The following is a 16,225-nucleotide window of genomic DNA, read 5'->3' as shown; positions in this document are numbered from 1 at the left end:
GCAAATGGAGAGCCAAGGGTAATTTCTCTTTGACCATAATCCATTTTTCATGATTTTGCATATTAGGATCAAAATGGAGTCGCCAGGGTGAATTAAAATGCCTTGATAGATGCTTGCTTCACCCTACAAGCATTAACTTTGAAGTTCAATGAAGAACTAGGGCTTCGTTCTTCCAATGGAGTCGCCAAGAATGATTGTCAATGATGTCGTAAGGGAAATAAGGCATACGTCTCGCGTCCTCGACAAAGACGCCAAAATGTTGCCGCTCAAACTAGCAGGGATCCTATAAAGCAACTACTAGGTCAAGGGGGAACAATGGAGCGATAACCCATTGTCACCTCAGCTAAAGCTCCCTGCTCTTTACAAACTTTCAGCGATGGGAGGAGTCCCAGTATGAGAGGATTCACAAAAACAGATGGATCAATGATAAGACACGGGGTGATTCCGAAAGCCTATTCATAAGAGAGACTCAATTGAATAGCTTACTTGCTTGAGAGGCAACCCGATAGGCTCTCTAGTAAGGGCTAAGAGGATACTTGAGCCTAGGTTTAGAGGATACGCCTTGACAAAGGGCTTCCTAGACTTAAGGATCCTTATGGAGAAAAGGATTCTATGTAATCCTTATGGAATTTGAGTTGTAGAGTTGCGGGACCATAAAGAACCCAAATGGACCCAAACTAGGTCAAAGGTATGGAGTTGATCAATCACAGAGTGGCTTGACCTAATTAGGGAAGAGGAAAGGATCAAAAGACTAATTTTCTTTTGAAATTTGAATATAATGATCCAAATGAGGACACTAACCCAAATCAACCTAGGGAGAGAATGGTCCTTGAGCTAGGGCTTGCGATATCTCGGGATTCCATTGTTAGATTTGCATCAAATTTGGAGGACCTCTCGAGGAAACTCTAGCGTAGTAGTGGACCAATTTTCAAGGTATTTGGATGGCTACAAAAGATTTTACTTGATGCCCTAGGTGATCTTCCAGGGTTAGCCCTATAATTGGGAGAGGTGAAGAAAAGAAAGATGAATTTGACCACCAAGAGGATGTGAGGATCAATGCCTTGCTTAGGGGCCTTAATGGAGTCAAGATACACCTAGATTGAGAAATTTCGAGAGCTAAGGAGCCCTAATTAACCATCGCTAGCCTATTCAAGGGCAACAACTAGGTAATTAGAGATTTACACGTCAAATTTGCCAGAAAGAAGAAGTTTCGAGGCTTAAAACCTATTAGGTGCCTCCAGGAACATTCACCCACTCTCTTCAAGTACAACACATGCATTAAATTACTTATTCAAGGTTTCTAAAAGAATTTTGCATTTACTTTAACCATACAAGAATAATGATAACCACAACCTGCAGTAAACCAGTAAAATAACAAGAATAGCATCAAAATTCAACTTACATGAGAGGGAGAGTATATCCATTCATCAACTTTGCATTAAAAAGAAGCTCCAAAGACAATAGCGAAAATCAAAACATCATAGTGCATCAAGAAAGCTCCAAAAAGTTTACCAGCAAAAAGTGCGAAACTCTCTCAAGAGATACTAATCCAATCCAAATGATGATGTTGAAAATGATTCACCTCACTTCTATTTATATAGTCACTAATGAGTTCTAATTTGGCCTAATTGAGCCCCAAATAATAAAATAATGTGCACTAATAACATCCCTTGGTGACAAGCCCATCGAGATAGCTCAATAACATAATAGTAAGCCTCTCAAGAGGGTAGAATGATCAATAAAGTGAGTTATTGGGCATTTGAGGAGGCGTAATGAAGTCCAAAGTGTGCCATGATGTGAGAATGGACCTCAAACATAGTGGACAAGGGGTTGGCCCCTTATTTTCCAAGCAAATCCCTATGGTGCTCCCAAGTGGGTGCAAGGAGCACAAGGAAATCCTCATTGGTCTCCAAGTGGATCGAAAATGCTTATAGGCCATTTGTAAGGGCTAGGATGATGTCATAAACCTTCATCTAGATCTCGGATCATCTGCCGAGTGTATGGTGCAAGTGTGGAGCTGGCTGGGCATGGTGAACTAGGGGCATCATCCTCATCCAAAAGGTGGAACACGAGCAATCAATGAGTGGTGCTAGGGATCCATGAAGTACTCTCTACAATGGTGGAGGCCCATTGCTCTCAACGCTCACCATACAAGTGCCAATGTGTCCTTCTGGAGGGCTAGGACCCCGTATAGGGATACCAAGCCCAAAATGGAGACCCACATACAATCCTGCATAAGATCCAATGTGTCCCGTTGCCCTCCAATACAACAAATCATTAGAATAATCAAGTAAAAGAGCTTACAATTTATGGAATCAATGGGGAATTTCATGGTGACATGCCCTTCCATAGTGGGATTTGGCATGTACAAGTGTCTCCAATCTCAATAGGGGGTTAATCAAAGACCCTATTAGGTGGTTTCAACCTCTAAAGGGGGGTGACATGTCCCTGATACATCACCCAAGTGATAGGTGGCACATAATAAAGTATTGGAACAGAGTGGGGAATAAGGGAGTCATCCAAACCACATGCCATGGTACATGGGTAGCTATAATAAGGGAATCCCACACTTGGGTATATAAGTGTAGGAGGGTGGAAATCGTTGTAGATGAGTTACCCATACCTTTGTTTTCCACCCTTCTTCATATGTCTTTTGCCTTTGGTTGCTTTTTCTTCATAATTGCTTGGGGTTCCAGGGGATGAGAGCATGTTGTGTAATACATGGTAGTGGATACCCCCTCAAGGTGGGTCAATTCATCACCCACCAAGGGTTGGGACAATCATGGGTTCCTTAGTGATGGAGGGGTCTCACCTAGGGCCCATAGGAACCAGGGTGATGGCCATGGATAAGGGGTAGAGCTCATGTTTGGCTTTTGCCCACGTGCTAAATTTGTATGTCCCGACCATCTTTTGCATTTTGTGGTACATTTCCTGTTGAGAGGGGCCAAATTAGGCTTTTTCTTTTCTTTTTATCTACATCAACCTCCGGGGCATTGTTCCAGGCTTGATGCAAGGTGTGGGCAAGGGTAGGGGGAGCCTAACCCTATGTGGACCTAGCGGACATATGTGGACCCAGATGGGAAAAGAGATGAATAGGGCTAAAATGAGTGGAAGAGGGTGATGTATATGATGTTAGGAAGCGGGACCACACAACCAAAATTGAGATTTCCCATGCATTGACAACCCTAAAGCTAATGGCCAGTAAAGGAGATCCCATGGGATTAGGGTACAAGATTAACCTTGAAATTGGTTAGTGGAGATAAGAGTACAAATCTAGCCCAATTTTTTTTGCCAAATCCCCCCACCAATCCATGCCCAAAAGCGCCTATGACAAGTTAGGAAAATTACTCAACTATACCAATGAAAAGCCATACCTTTGGGGTTGGGAGGCCCATCATTAAACATACAATCATAACAGAGGGGCGAGAGCCCACTTGGCTGGCTCAGGTGGCGGAGATAATGGCACATCGAGCTATTTGGTGGCTGCAAGGGTGTTAAGTTTAGGTATGTTCTATGCTTAGAGCAATTTATTTCAATTTTCACAGTTAGCTCAATATCTTTTCCAGATTAACAATCACATCAACATTAAAGTAAACTGTAGATAGAACATAAACATAAATCGCAGAAGACAAGCCAAGACAAGAGGACGCAAGATGTGGCGCTAGCCAGGGACAAACCCCAATGTGGGGAAACCCTTGATCAATTCTTGTTATATGTGCTTCAATAGTTCAGCAGAGAGAGAGAGATAATGCATTTACAACAGAAGTCAACACTTTGACTTATGTAGATAAGAACATAGATCATCTCTAAGAATATGATACATGAGATCGGTTGAAGACACGCTGCTTCAACTGATTCTCCAAGGTGACTCCTTCACTTATCATTGTGCTACATCTCGTCATCATGCTGCACCTCACCGTGCTGCATCCATCGTCACACTGCTGGACCTCATGATTGCTGCACCTTATGCTGCACCGCTGTCCCATGTGCCATTGTCGAACCATGTTGTCATACAACATGTCTCATGTGCTTGCAGCACCATGCTTGCCACAGCTATCCATGTTGTCCACACTTGCCATGCTGCCATGCTGTCCATGCTTGCCATGCCGCACCATGCTTGCCATGCCGCCATGTTGTCCATGCTTGCTGCTGTCATGTCACAACTGCTGTCCCACTTTGCTGCCATGTCATAGCTGCTGTCCCACTTTGCAGCTGCTGCACAATGTCACTGCTGTCCTATGTCATAGGGCTGTCCCATCATAGTTGCTGTCCCAACATAGTTGCTGTCCATAATGACATTGCTGTCCCATCATTGTGCTCTCCCAACATTTTGGGCAGCACCATGTAGCCCAGCTGTCCCATATATATTAGCACTGTTGTACTAGTTGCCTTGCTGTCCCATGCATCTATCCATCAGTCCACAAACAACCCTCAATTCTGCTGCATGCTACTGCTGATTTCTGCCTAGGGTTCTGTGCATGTACTAGTCTGGTTAGGGCACACCAACTAGCCTAACGTATAGGGAAAATACCCCTGTTTGCCTTGCTGTCTCTAGAGGTGACTGCGGCTTGGTTAGGAGGTCTGTTCTAGGTCTCTTGACCATCCAAACTTCATCTCCCAATTGCTGTTAGCAGTCCCTCACTGCGGCCCTATAAATGTGTCACTAAAACTGCCCACAAATCAGTCCTATGACTGTGGTTGCCCTTCCAACAGTCCTTTATTGCTGCGGCATGATAACAAGGGAACTCGGCCCCTTCTCCAACACTTCGGACCCCTCCAAACAATGGCTAAGACTCCTGCTCAATACGCTGTCCACACAGCCCTTCCACGCTGTCTAGGGCAGCCTCCTAATGTTGCGGCTAGGGCATGGTAATGTCCTCCTTGACTGCGTTTTGGTAGGGACCAGCGTATAGGGTTGTAGGCTTCCTTCTAGATAGCGTTAGGGCTTCTCTTTCATGACTGCGTCTTCTAGATTAGGACAATGTATTCCTTCTTTTTGACTGTGGCTAGGGTGACCTCTTTTTTTCCAGCATCTAGGGCTTCCACTCCTAGATTTCTTTTCTGCTAAAACCCAAGAGAAGTGGAGAGAAATCAAGATAGAAGTGTGTGTGAGAAATGACTCTCAAGTCATCTCCTTTTATACTAAAACATTAAGCACATGTGGGGTATATTTAGTCACTGGGCAACCTTGATGAATTGGCTTATAACACAAATAAATTCATAACTCCATGAATACTTATTGGAACCGGATGATCTTTAGATCAATCCTACACCTCTTGATGAGAGGGATCCAAGAAAAATATCAGCTGCCATAAGTAAGATGACCCACATCGAGTTTGGCCCTAGTTGCCAATTTTAACAAAGGGGCTGCTCACTGCCTGTTGAGGACCATTTAGGAGAAATTTTTTCTCCTATATACACTACCCAGAGGTGGTGGGTAACGGGTTTAACAGTATAAAATATGTATGACTGATGGAATGAATAAAGATGATGATACATTAACCATCGTGAGGTGTGTTGACCACTACCAGTCAACTACCCATAGCAGTACACCCGCTTTTCTTCGCAAAAAGGGATATCGCTTGATCGACATGTCCGTGCCATTCGACAGTCATCGTCGACTTGATCATACTATGTTGTAAACCCAGTCTGCATGTGTGAATTGTAAATAATCTTAGCAGATATGAGTCATGTATGTAAATTGCCTAGGTGGACCTAATTTCCTAGTGATAATCTACGTTCCGGAAGGTTTTTTGTCTCACCGATCTATGATCGGCAGAGTTTTCCTTCAGCCTAACCCCAAAGCCGGAATGGATTTTGTCATTAGAATCTTAGGAGAATCCTAGTGTGTTAATCTGCTAGATTATAGTTGTGTCGCAGAACTGGGTGGTTTATGAGGGTCTAAGTCAAATGGGTTCTCCCCCTTGAGATGTAAAGTTGTAAAAGTCATGATGTGAAGTGTCTTGAGGGTTAGAGAATGTTTTAATCCCCTCATAAGTCCTAAGTCCTAGGTCCTAGGTGTTTTTTCCAAAGGCTAAGTTCGAGGATCCATTTAAAAATAAATTAAAAATTAAAAAATTAAAATAATTATAAAAATAACTGAAAAAAAAAAAAAAAAAAAAAAATAATAATAAAATTTATAAAAAAAATATAAAAAAATATAAATAAAATAAAATAATAATAAAAAATAAAAACTTAAAAATAATAAAATAATAATATTTTGAATAAATAAATGCAGAATTTCAATTTTTTAATGCATTAAAAGTTCGACTGATGAGATTAAGAGATATCTTGATCCTCATCGACGGTCGAGATGATTTTGACATGGATCACTCGAACTAGCTGTTGGGAATTTTTCCTTTAAATAGGGTGCTAGGGGTCATTTGAGATCAGATTTGATCTGAGAGTCTGGTACTAAAGAAAGCTCTCTTGTACTCATTATTTTGTGCAATAAAGAAAGACTTTGGGGTTAAAAATCTTGCTGGTGTTACTCTTCTGAAAATGTTGTAAGATTGTTCTCTTTTTTTCTGCATAATTTTATTTTCAGCCATTGATGATAGCTTAATGAAGATTGATCTAGGCACAAGTATCTTGTATGATCTTTGGGGTTTGAATAATAGTTTAGATTCTGAAATATAGTGGCAGGTATCTCCATTTGATCGGGGTTTCACTATTGTTTTCTCCTTCTATGTTAATGGTTGATTTTAAGCTGTGCAGGAAATCCTTTTTTCAGATTACCGGGCGTTAGGGGAAGTTCTCGGCTGAACCAGCCAACTCCCGGGTTGTGTTTTCTGAAAGAGCCCAGCCAGTTCTTGATCCCGGGCTTATCATTCGAAATATTTTTTATGAATGCATGCAGGGTTTTCTGAAGCGTTTTACATTAAAATTAAATTCTGATAATATTACTGTGATTATTGATAAATCTGGCTGCTTAAGAGCTTTCAGTTTGTAAATACTGTAAATTTTTTTTGCTGGGTTTAGGGTTTTCAGTTTTGTTTTATGCACATATCATTTTTGGGTGATTTTTCATTCCAGGTTGCAGGGTTTTCTGAAGATTTCCGAGGGTTTGCTATTTTGCTGTCCAGGGGTTTCAGATATCAGTTGTTTTCAGATCTGGGGTTTCATTATTTACAGGAAGTTAATTTTTATGTGCTCCCCATCAAATTCCAACTCTGCCTGTACGCTGCCAGTGTTTCTCTTCCTCTCCAAACGCATCAATCCATTTTCTCAGCGGCCACCTTCCATACAGCTGCTATTACCCATTTGCTCTCCATGCTGCGGCTACACTCCGCCCACCTGCAAAAAAAAAAAAGAAAAAAAGAAGAAGGGAAACATGGCTGTCTGCATTGAACTGCCCATTGTTGCTGCATCGGCTTTCAACCAATCCATTTTAGTCCTGTCATTCCTCACGCGAAACTCCACTCATCCCCGTGGCTGCCTCGCTGCTGTCCAAAAACTACACCTGCGTCAATCCTTTTCTCCACAACGTATTACTCACTCATTGCAATCATACCCACGCCCATCCTCCATCTAAACCTGCTGCCTTCACGCAGTCAGCTCAGTGCCATATCCCTTGCCCTTGCTTCTGCGCAGCAATCTCCATAGCACCGTCGGCCCTCAACCTGCAAAAGCAATTTATCCACGCTGCCGCCGTTAAGAAGTCTCCAGGTTCTGCGTTGAGTTTTATTACCCTTCGGCATGATCGTTTTCCTGCGTTGACCGTCGAAACCCCAGGCTTGCAACACGCTGTAAGAAACCATGTCTATTTTTTTTTTCGGGCCAAGTCCTCCTTTGTGTTGAGCGGTAAGAAAATTTTCGTTTTCGATTTTATTAACGTAAGTCTGTTTGATTCGATTTGGGTATGCAAAGAATTAAAATCGTTTAAAAAAAAATCGATTTTTTCTAATTTTACTTGCGTTCGATTTCCCTTTTTTTTATTTTTATTTTATGTTAAACTTAAAATTTTATTTAGGCCATTCATTGGATTAATTTTGATGTAGTTTTAAATTTATTTAAATATATTTTTTAGTTTTAAATTTATATGGTTAGTTATTAGTTTTTGTTTAAATAGTTTTAGATTAAATATCTTTTCTTTGTTTCATTTTGAACATAAAAAAAAAAAAGAAAAAAATTAAAATTTATAAAAATTTTAAAACTTTAAAAAATCCAAAAAAAATATAAAATATAAAAAGACATAAAAACTCCTTTTATTAGACTTTAGATTTAGTGTAGATTTTAATAATTTTAAGTTTTATTTAGTTTAGTTTAATTTAGAATAGTTTTAAGTTTTAGTTTTATTAAGATTTTAGGTTGTTTTATTCTTAAAATAAATATTTAAAAATATAAAAATTAAAAAAATATTAAAAAAAAAAATTTCATTCTTGGCTCGGGAATTTCTTAGGTTTCATTCTTTTATGCTGAGGCTAAAATTTTGACCTGGGAATTAGTGTTTAATATGATTCAATGTTCATCTAAGGATTAACTGCATGAATGTGATCTCTGGTTAATATTTTACGTGATTGTTCAAAGCACTTTATCTTTCGAAATTTCAATTGCTGGAGTATCATTTAAGCATTTTCTTGCATTTGATAAAAAATAATTTTTGTTTGAATGGTTGCTCTACATGGTTTATATTTCTGCAGCATTTGATAATTAATCGTTTAAACATTAAATCCGCAAGGCACTATTCTATTAAACTTAGCAAAATCAATTTAGTGCTTATTTCTTCGTGTCTCCCAACCCAACTGGTCGACAGTTGGTCTTCATCACCTCATAGGGTTTACCCCCCTTAGCCGCGGGAAACAGGCTTAAACTGAGAGATCGGGGATCAGAGTGACAGCCCCCGGTCTGAGCGTTGTTGTGTCAATCTGTGCGACAACAAGGTGAAAGGGCACATGCCCCTTGACTTTTCACTTAAGTAATTAATTTATTATCATTTATATTTATAATTACGTTTATAACAAGCAGTCACCTGTTGGACAATAGTAATATTATCTTATATCTGTTCTATCATTTGAACTGACACTACCATCTCCTACTTCTCAAGCATTTTTATCAGCTACAACTTCTTGGTCATCTTGCACAACCCCTGCTGTTTACCTATCCATATGCACATGTTCTTCTGAGTGCATGTTGATAGGCAAGCATCAGTTGTTTTTTCAGAGTCGTTCATATATCCATACTCGGAAGAACGTATGCATGTTGATAATTTGATAGGAACTCAGCTGCTTTTTCTGTCTCAAACCAACAACCATTATCCACTCTTGAACCTGAAACAACCTGGTTCAGATCTAATTCTCCATCTACCACCAGATTCCTCTTGACAATGATGTGGTTTGTGCTAGGGTCTAGATGCCTGTAGGCTTTAGCTAGATCACCCAACAAACATTGTTTTTCCACTGGCATCTAGTTAACCCCTTTTGTCGCTCCAGAATTAATCCTTAAGAATAGAATCAAGGATTTTGAAGTGCCTCACATTTGGCTTCCTTTTGGACCAGATCTCCTTAAATGTGATTGCTTTCATTTCTCTTGTAGGACTCCTATTCAGCAAATAAACTGGTGTATGCACTGTATCTGCCCAGTATTTTGTTGGAAATGATCCACGCTATATACTTGCCATTCCCATAAATGATATTAAATTTTTTCTTCCTTATACAACACCACTATATTTTAGTTTATAATGTTATTTTTCCTTTTTATACAACACCACTCTCTTTTAGTTTAAAGTGGTTTTTCATTGAATTCCCTCCTACAAAAGTCAGAAGAAAAATTGTTCACCATATTTTTCCCTTGGCTATCTCTTTGGAGGATCGTTGTACTTCTGACAGATTCATTTTCTACTGCGCTCTTATGCATCTTGAAATACTTAGAATGCATTTGACTGCTCCTTAAGAAAGTAAATCCACATCTTTTGGGAAAAGTCATTGACAAATGACGAAAATTCCTGGCTCTTGCTAATGATGGCGTCTTCATTAGATGACTTATATCTGCATGCACAAGCTTCAACTTTGCTTTTGCTCTCCAAACATTCCCTTTTCTCAAAAGCCTCCTTGTGTTGTTTCCTTGTGTTGCCAAAGTAAACTGATAATGGAATCAACACTTACCACCAATAGCAGTGATATTATCTCAATCACATCCTGAAATCTATACATGTCATGCTCCTTCACTCCGTAAGCAACACTCTTTGTACTTCTTTTGTCCATCACATTGCTTACATTCGATAGAGCAACATCATGTGGAATTTTCTCTGTGATGTGCATTTTGGCTTGCAGAAAGCAAATTTTTATCAAACTAGGAATTTAAACAACATTTTGAAAAGTAAAGTTCTTACTACATGCCAATTTATCTGATTACCACACCAATCAACTATATGGGAGTTATTATAACCTAAGATGACTGTTTCTGTCCTATTATCCTAGACCTTCCTTCCAAAACAAGACAAACCATTCCTTCTTATATGCCATATGCTTCATGGTGCTTGTATTAAAACACCTGCCATGGTCCTACGAAGCAACAAATGCAAACTCTTCTGACCATTGCTATTATCTTCTTCATGCTTGCACAACACCTTTAACCACTTCCACAAGTCACAAGATTTCATGGCAATTTGCACCTGCTGAACAAAATAATCAGCAACTGCAAGTTGAAATAGAATGGAAGCCTCACAGTTGACATCATAAATTTTCTGTTGATTTGTGTTTTTCTAATGTCTTGTGAGCTTCCCTATCAGATTCTCAATCATTCCTCTGTCCTAGAAGGTTGCATTCATTTTATAAGTTTTTGGCATTTAACTTCTATGGGTCAGATACTATAACGTTCTGTAAAGACACCATTTAGGGAAAAAAATTCTGATCCCTGAAACTTCATTTTCTATAAATTACCTCCATCATTGTTACATTCTATTCTCATACTTGGTAACATTTTACTCCCTCCTAGTAATGCTTCTTCCAGCAATTCGACAAAATACTTCCCAGCACAATACCTGATACAATAGCTTTTCATTACTAATTCTTGAAAAAAATTCAATTTAGTCAATCACATGCTTCTCATCATTTTGAGCTTCTCTGTGTTCACATCTCATCATTGAGTGTACCATGTTAATGTAGGTTGAGGCTAGTAGTTGCATATAAGGTATGCAACTTTTCCCTGCCATTTTGGTCAGGGCATGGTAAAGGGGAATAGATCTCCAGTCTTCCTTTTTTGATACATTCTTTCATAGGGTTGAAGGTTGATAATTTCTATTACTAGACATTGTGGTTAATGGTATCTATTATATTATGTTGTCTAGTACATTTGTGATTATTTTTTGTGTTATATATGATTGTTTGTAGCTTTTAATTTTTCCTTCTGTTGCCTGATGTGCAGGAGCCTTGGTTGATAACACTCATAATTTTTCAGATTTTTCTACTGATTTTGGCCATTACAACTAGGAAAAACAGCAACTTTCAGATGGGCTTGTTCTTGGCTGCTCGTAAGTTAGATAAATACCTCATTTTCATTGATCAGTTTTTGGCTGTTTGGATATGAACATTTTGTCTTTCTAATTTATTTGTATATTTTACTGCTAGTTAACTGTGTGTTTTTGATGTTGTAATTGGGTCTAACTTTCAATAAAATGTCATTGTTCTGAAGAAATTCAGTTCTCGATTCCATGAATGTTGGTACTTTTTACATTGGTTTTAACCCATGTCGTACTCAACTTTTAAGTCAACTATGTGTTTAAATCTGAATATTAAGCCAGTTATTTGTAATTGACATCAGTCACTTATTAGTTTGTACACAATTTTTTGTTAATTTTAATTTTTTTGCCATCTATTGTTGATGAAAAACTAATGGTAGCTGGACGATTATGTGCACATGGGATTGGTGTTATTTTCGAGTAGTTAAGAATGCCTATTTGAAGCTATTGGTCTTATTTTCATGCAATTTTCCATTTATTATGCTGTGAAAGTCAATGGAAATTAATGATGAATCAACATATGGAGCTTGGTTCTCTTTGATAGCAGAAGAAAATAATTTTAATGGCATCCTTGATATTGTTTACAGAAACCATGCCATTATTATTATTATTATTGACTAGTTTTCAATTATCTTCATGTGCAAGTTTGGCTTTCCAGTAGAGTTTACGATCATTGTAGACAGCTTAAGAAATTCAAGTCGGAGACTTCTGGCCAAGCCATCACAAGCTGGTTTATCTATTTCACCAAAGTTGTCGAGGACTTGCACTTGGTCCCAACCATTGTCGCAAGTATATGCAGACATGAAGCATGAGCACAAGTATGAATGCTATTGCAGAGACTTGAACCCTGGCAGCGGTTATTTCAACAACTAACTTTCACCAGTCTGACAGACTACAAGTGATATCATGAGATTTGTTATAAGAGGTTCATTGTAGACATTAAGAAAAGCAATGTTCCACCAAGTTTCCGGGGCAAGGAGGCAAGGGAGTGGAGATACGCAGGAGCGGCCTATGCAAAAGCTCCCCACCAATTTTTAGGAAACGCGGGGGGACGTCGGGGTCTTAAAAACTAATAAATATAAAATATAAATCAATACATCATATAACTGAAACAAATTTAAAATGAAAAGCATGATCATTGATATCATTATCATATAAATTATAATCATACATCATACATGTAAGTTTGTAATTATACAATGTAACTACTAGTCTACTAACTTACTAACGATGCACAATGAAAATAAATTATAAAATTATAAATGTTTAAACTTTAAACCATATTGATGTTCCACTTCCAACTATGAACATTGAATACTGAATATTGAAATAAAATTATAAGTCTGATACATCAAGAGTCAAAAATTTTAATTTTATAGAGTCAAAATAACATAAGAACTTATCAAAAGATAAATGAACATAATTGCTGAAGGTAATCCATTCAACGAAGGAGTAGGCAGACGACTCCTTAGTGATGGCGGCAATGTTCTGTTCAACGAAGGAGCAGACAGAAGGTTGTTTGGCGATGGCGGCAGTGTTTAGTTCAACGAAGGAGCAAACAAAAAATGAAATGTGAAATGAACATAACGTAAACCCTTCCTGGTCGGTCAACAAATATTAAAAATTATGATTTTTTTGTTTCATAAAAAAAAATTGCAAATTTTTTCTAGGGAAACGACCCCTCAAGACCCCTTAAGACCCCTTTCGCCTAGGAAACGACCCCAAAAATGGAGGAAACGACCCCTTTCAAGTTTCCTCGCGTACCCTGTTTTTTGGGAGCGTGGGGAAACGACCCCCTCTTGTCCCCAAGTCCCCGGAGCTCGAGGGAGCTAGGAAACTAGACCCTAAGGTGGGGGGACAAGACCCCATGGAACACTGAGAAAGGTGGATAAGTTTGACACAAATGAATCCCATCACGTCTTGTGTGTAAGTTAAACAAAACCACCTGAATGTCATATGAATTTTTTTTTTTTTGCTTTATCTTGGTTATCTATCCATATTTGAGCATATTGTTCGTCTCTAATACTGGTGTTAGGTCATAAGTAGCAAAGAACAAGCCCCAAGGGTTAGCTTTGTTGCCCCCATTTTCCATGGGGCATACACTAGTGAATATTTTCACTACACTTATGATTTTCATCACAAAGAGCATTGGATGGAAACAATTTTCACTTGTTTCCTTGGATTGTGACATGGATGATGATTGTGCCAAAGCTTTTGATGATGTATCGCTTTATATACTTGCTTATCATATTATACTTGTTCATGTGATGTTCTAGTTTCCATTCCTTACTAGATGATTGGACATGAGGATGTATGGATCTCTTGGTAGAATGCCCTAACACTTTTGGGCTTAAGTAGACATGGTATTGGCATCTCCATTTGGTTGATTTCATCTTGACATAGAGCGCTTGGCATACACTCATCTTTTTACATGTGGTTTATTGCTTAGATGGATCGATATGGGTATGGTTAGGGCTTTCTCCAATTCCGTAGCTCTTATGGACAATACTCACATGTTGATGGACTACTTGTATCATGGAGCATGGAATTACCCTGAGTTTTTCGCTTCTTGAGGCTACATTTTGAGGCATTTGTTCATCATCACTCCATGATATTTTGATGAGATTGTCCTTCTCCTTGATGAGTTGGTTGGGTTCTTGGTGACTTGGCATATGGGTTCATGGCATATTTGACTTGCGCTTCCTTGGATCTATGACCTTACTCATCTCCTCATGCTTTATGTGTCCACATGTGCCGTTTTAGGGAATTACTTTGTACACAAGTTGAGGCATATTGTTGGATTAAAGGGGGGCATGTCTTCTTGAGGACTTCTACCTTGGATCCACTTGCTTGATTTGAAAATGACATCCACTATTGGAGGGTTCTACTTGATCATTGTGCTTGTTTCCATGTTATTGATGTGGATGTTCCTCATTGGAGAAGATCTAGGAGGTTCCAAACCCTAGATCTAAGGCGACATTGCATATTTAGAGGGTGGTGTAGCTTCAAGTGCAATTATATTTTGATAGAGTGCTTAGATTTTTGTCAAATCATTGCCATTAGATGCAGATTGGTTGCATAATTTCCAAAATGTGGTCATAATAAGATTTTTGACAAAAATTGATGTTGTAATGGTGCTTTCAAAATATGTTGTGGAAAAAATCTTGCTATATTTTGACCATTCATTTGAGGAACACCCACTTTTTTGTTTAAGTGTTTTGGTTATTTGGGGACATCATTATTGATATTTTCCCATGGTGAAGAGCACCGTAGCCCTTGAGGCCATATTGCCCATGTTTTATGCATTTATTTGAGAATGTCGACCTTTTGGAAACTTCTTGATGCAACATCCCTCTAAAAGGGTCACAAATGCTACTTTATGAAGTTTGGGTTGAAATTTGGGGCAACTTCAAGATGAATTTCCCTAAGAGAAATCTAATTACCCTAAGGAGAAGCTCGACTACCCCAAGGAGAAACCATATTGCCCCAAAGAGAATTTAAATTAGATAAAACATAAATTATTATTTTAGTTGGCTTGGTACTCTTGTCATATTTATTTAATATAGCACAAAATTATTTGGGCAAGCAAGCACGAAAACATTTGATAAATATATTCAAGAGCAAATTAAAAAGGGTTTTCTTCAAGTTGGCCTCACTAATTGAAGGGACTTGTTGGCACATAAGCACCCCTTGGCTCCACCAACATCTTGTATAAATAAGAGGCCTTGGAGCTCATTCAAAACACACAACACAAGTGCAATTCCTCTTGTGCAAAAGTCTAATCTGAGGTGACTGAGTCCTTATGTAGCCTAGCTGTGTTGGAGGAGAGAATTTGTGGTTGTTTTCTTGTGATCTCGACAAAGCTACCGAAGGTCTGGGCAAGGTTAATAAGGCTTCTATGTATGACAATTTCAAGAATGCGAATGTGGAGGTCTCTCAGAGATTAGGCCAAGCATCTTTCTGTGTATGCGTGTTGCAACAAATCTCTGAGTTTGGGCTGAAATTTGTGATTGGTCTAGGCCGAAATAGATAGCTCACTGGCCGAGTTGGAAGGAACAACTTTGTGCACATTTTGGAGTGCATTTCTCTAGAGAACAGAACCTAAATTTCTGAGTATTCTATAGGAGGGCCGAGCCCTAATTAAGTGCAATTATGAGGTCATATAATCTTGGAGTAGTCTTGTGAATAAGTGGACGAGATTCGTTATTGAACAATGCAGGAATAAGGGCTCAAAGGAAGTGGATTAGCTCAGTAATTGAAGAGGCTTTAGGCCGTGTTACCCACCAATTGTGGGTGACACCCATAGGATAAATTTCTTTCCTAGATGTTCCTCAGTTGATAGCCAACAACCCCTTACAGCCACTAGATAGCTTGATATGCCACCATCTCCGTCACCTGAGCCAACCATGATTCCTCGCCCATCTGTTATGATTGTATGTTTGAAGGTGGGCCTTCCAACCCCAAAGGTATGGATTTCATTGTGTAGTTGGGTATTTTTGCTTACTAGTCATGGACACTTCTGGGCATGGATTAGTGGTGGTATTCGGCGGAAAGAATAGGCTTGGTTGTACTCATCTCTCCTTGTCCAATTTGGTGGTTAACCTTGTATCCTAGTCTTGTGGGATCTTCTTTATTGGCTACTAGCCTTAGGAGTGCCACTACATGGGAAATCCCGATTTTGATTGCGTGGTCCCGCTTCCTGACACCACATACATCACTCCCTCCGCTCGTTACAACCCCTTTTCATACATTTCCCAAATGGGTCCA

The 16,225-nt window shown here is 38.9% G+C and overlaps 1 protein-coding gene across 1 annotated transcript in view; it reads left to right on the top strand.

The window, feature by feature from the left end:
• Nucleotides 1-16,225, top strand: part of LOC149186122 (Tmem18) — a 115,642-nt gene that overhangs the window by 50,905 nt on the left and 48,512 nt on the right. Inside the window, exon 2 of the mRNA XM_089410906.1 lies at nucleotides 11,365-11,470. Coding sequence (XP_089267032.1) covers nucleotides 11,365-11,470 — 106 coding nt within the window. The remainder of the gene's footprint in view (nucleotides 1-11,364; nucleotides 11,471-16,225) is intronic.

Source organism: Pinus tabuliformis, chromosome 3_1 (assembly GCF_031772625.1).
Source record: "Pinus tabuliformis cultivar Carrire ecotype Pingquan chromosome 3_1, CPIR1, whole genome shotgun sequence".
NCBI classification, from domain to species: domain Eukaryota; kingdom Viridiplantae; phylum Streptophyta; class Pinopsida; order Pinales; family Pinaceae; genus Pinus; species Pinus tabuliformis.
This window is presented reverse-complemented; position numbering and strand designations above follow the sequence as displayed.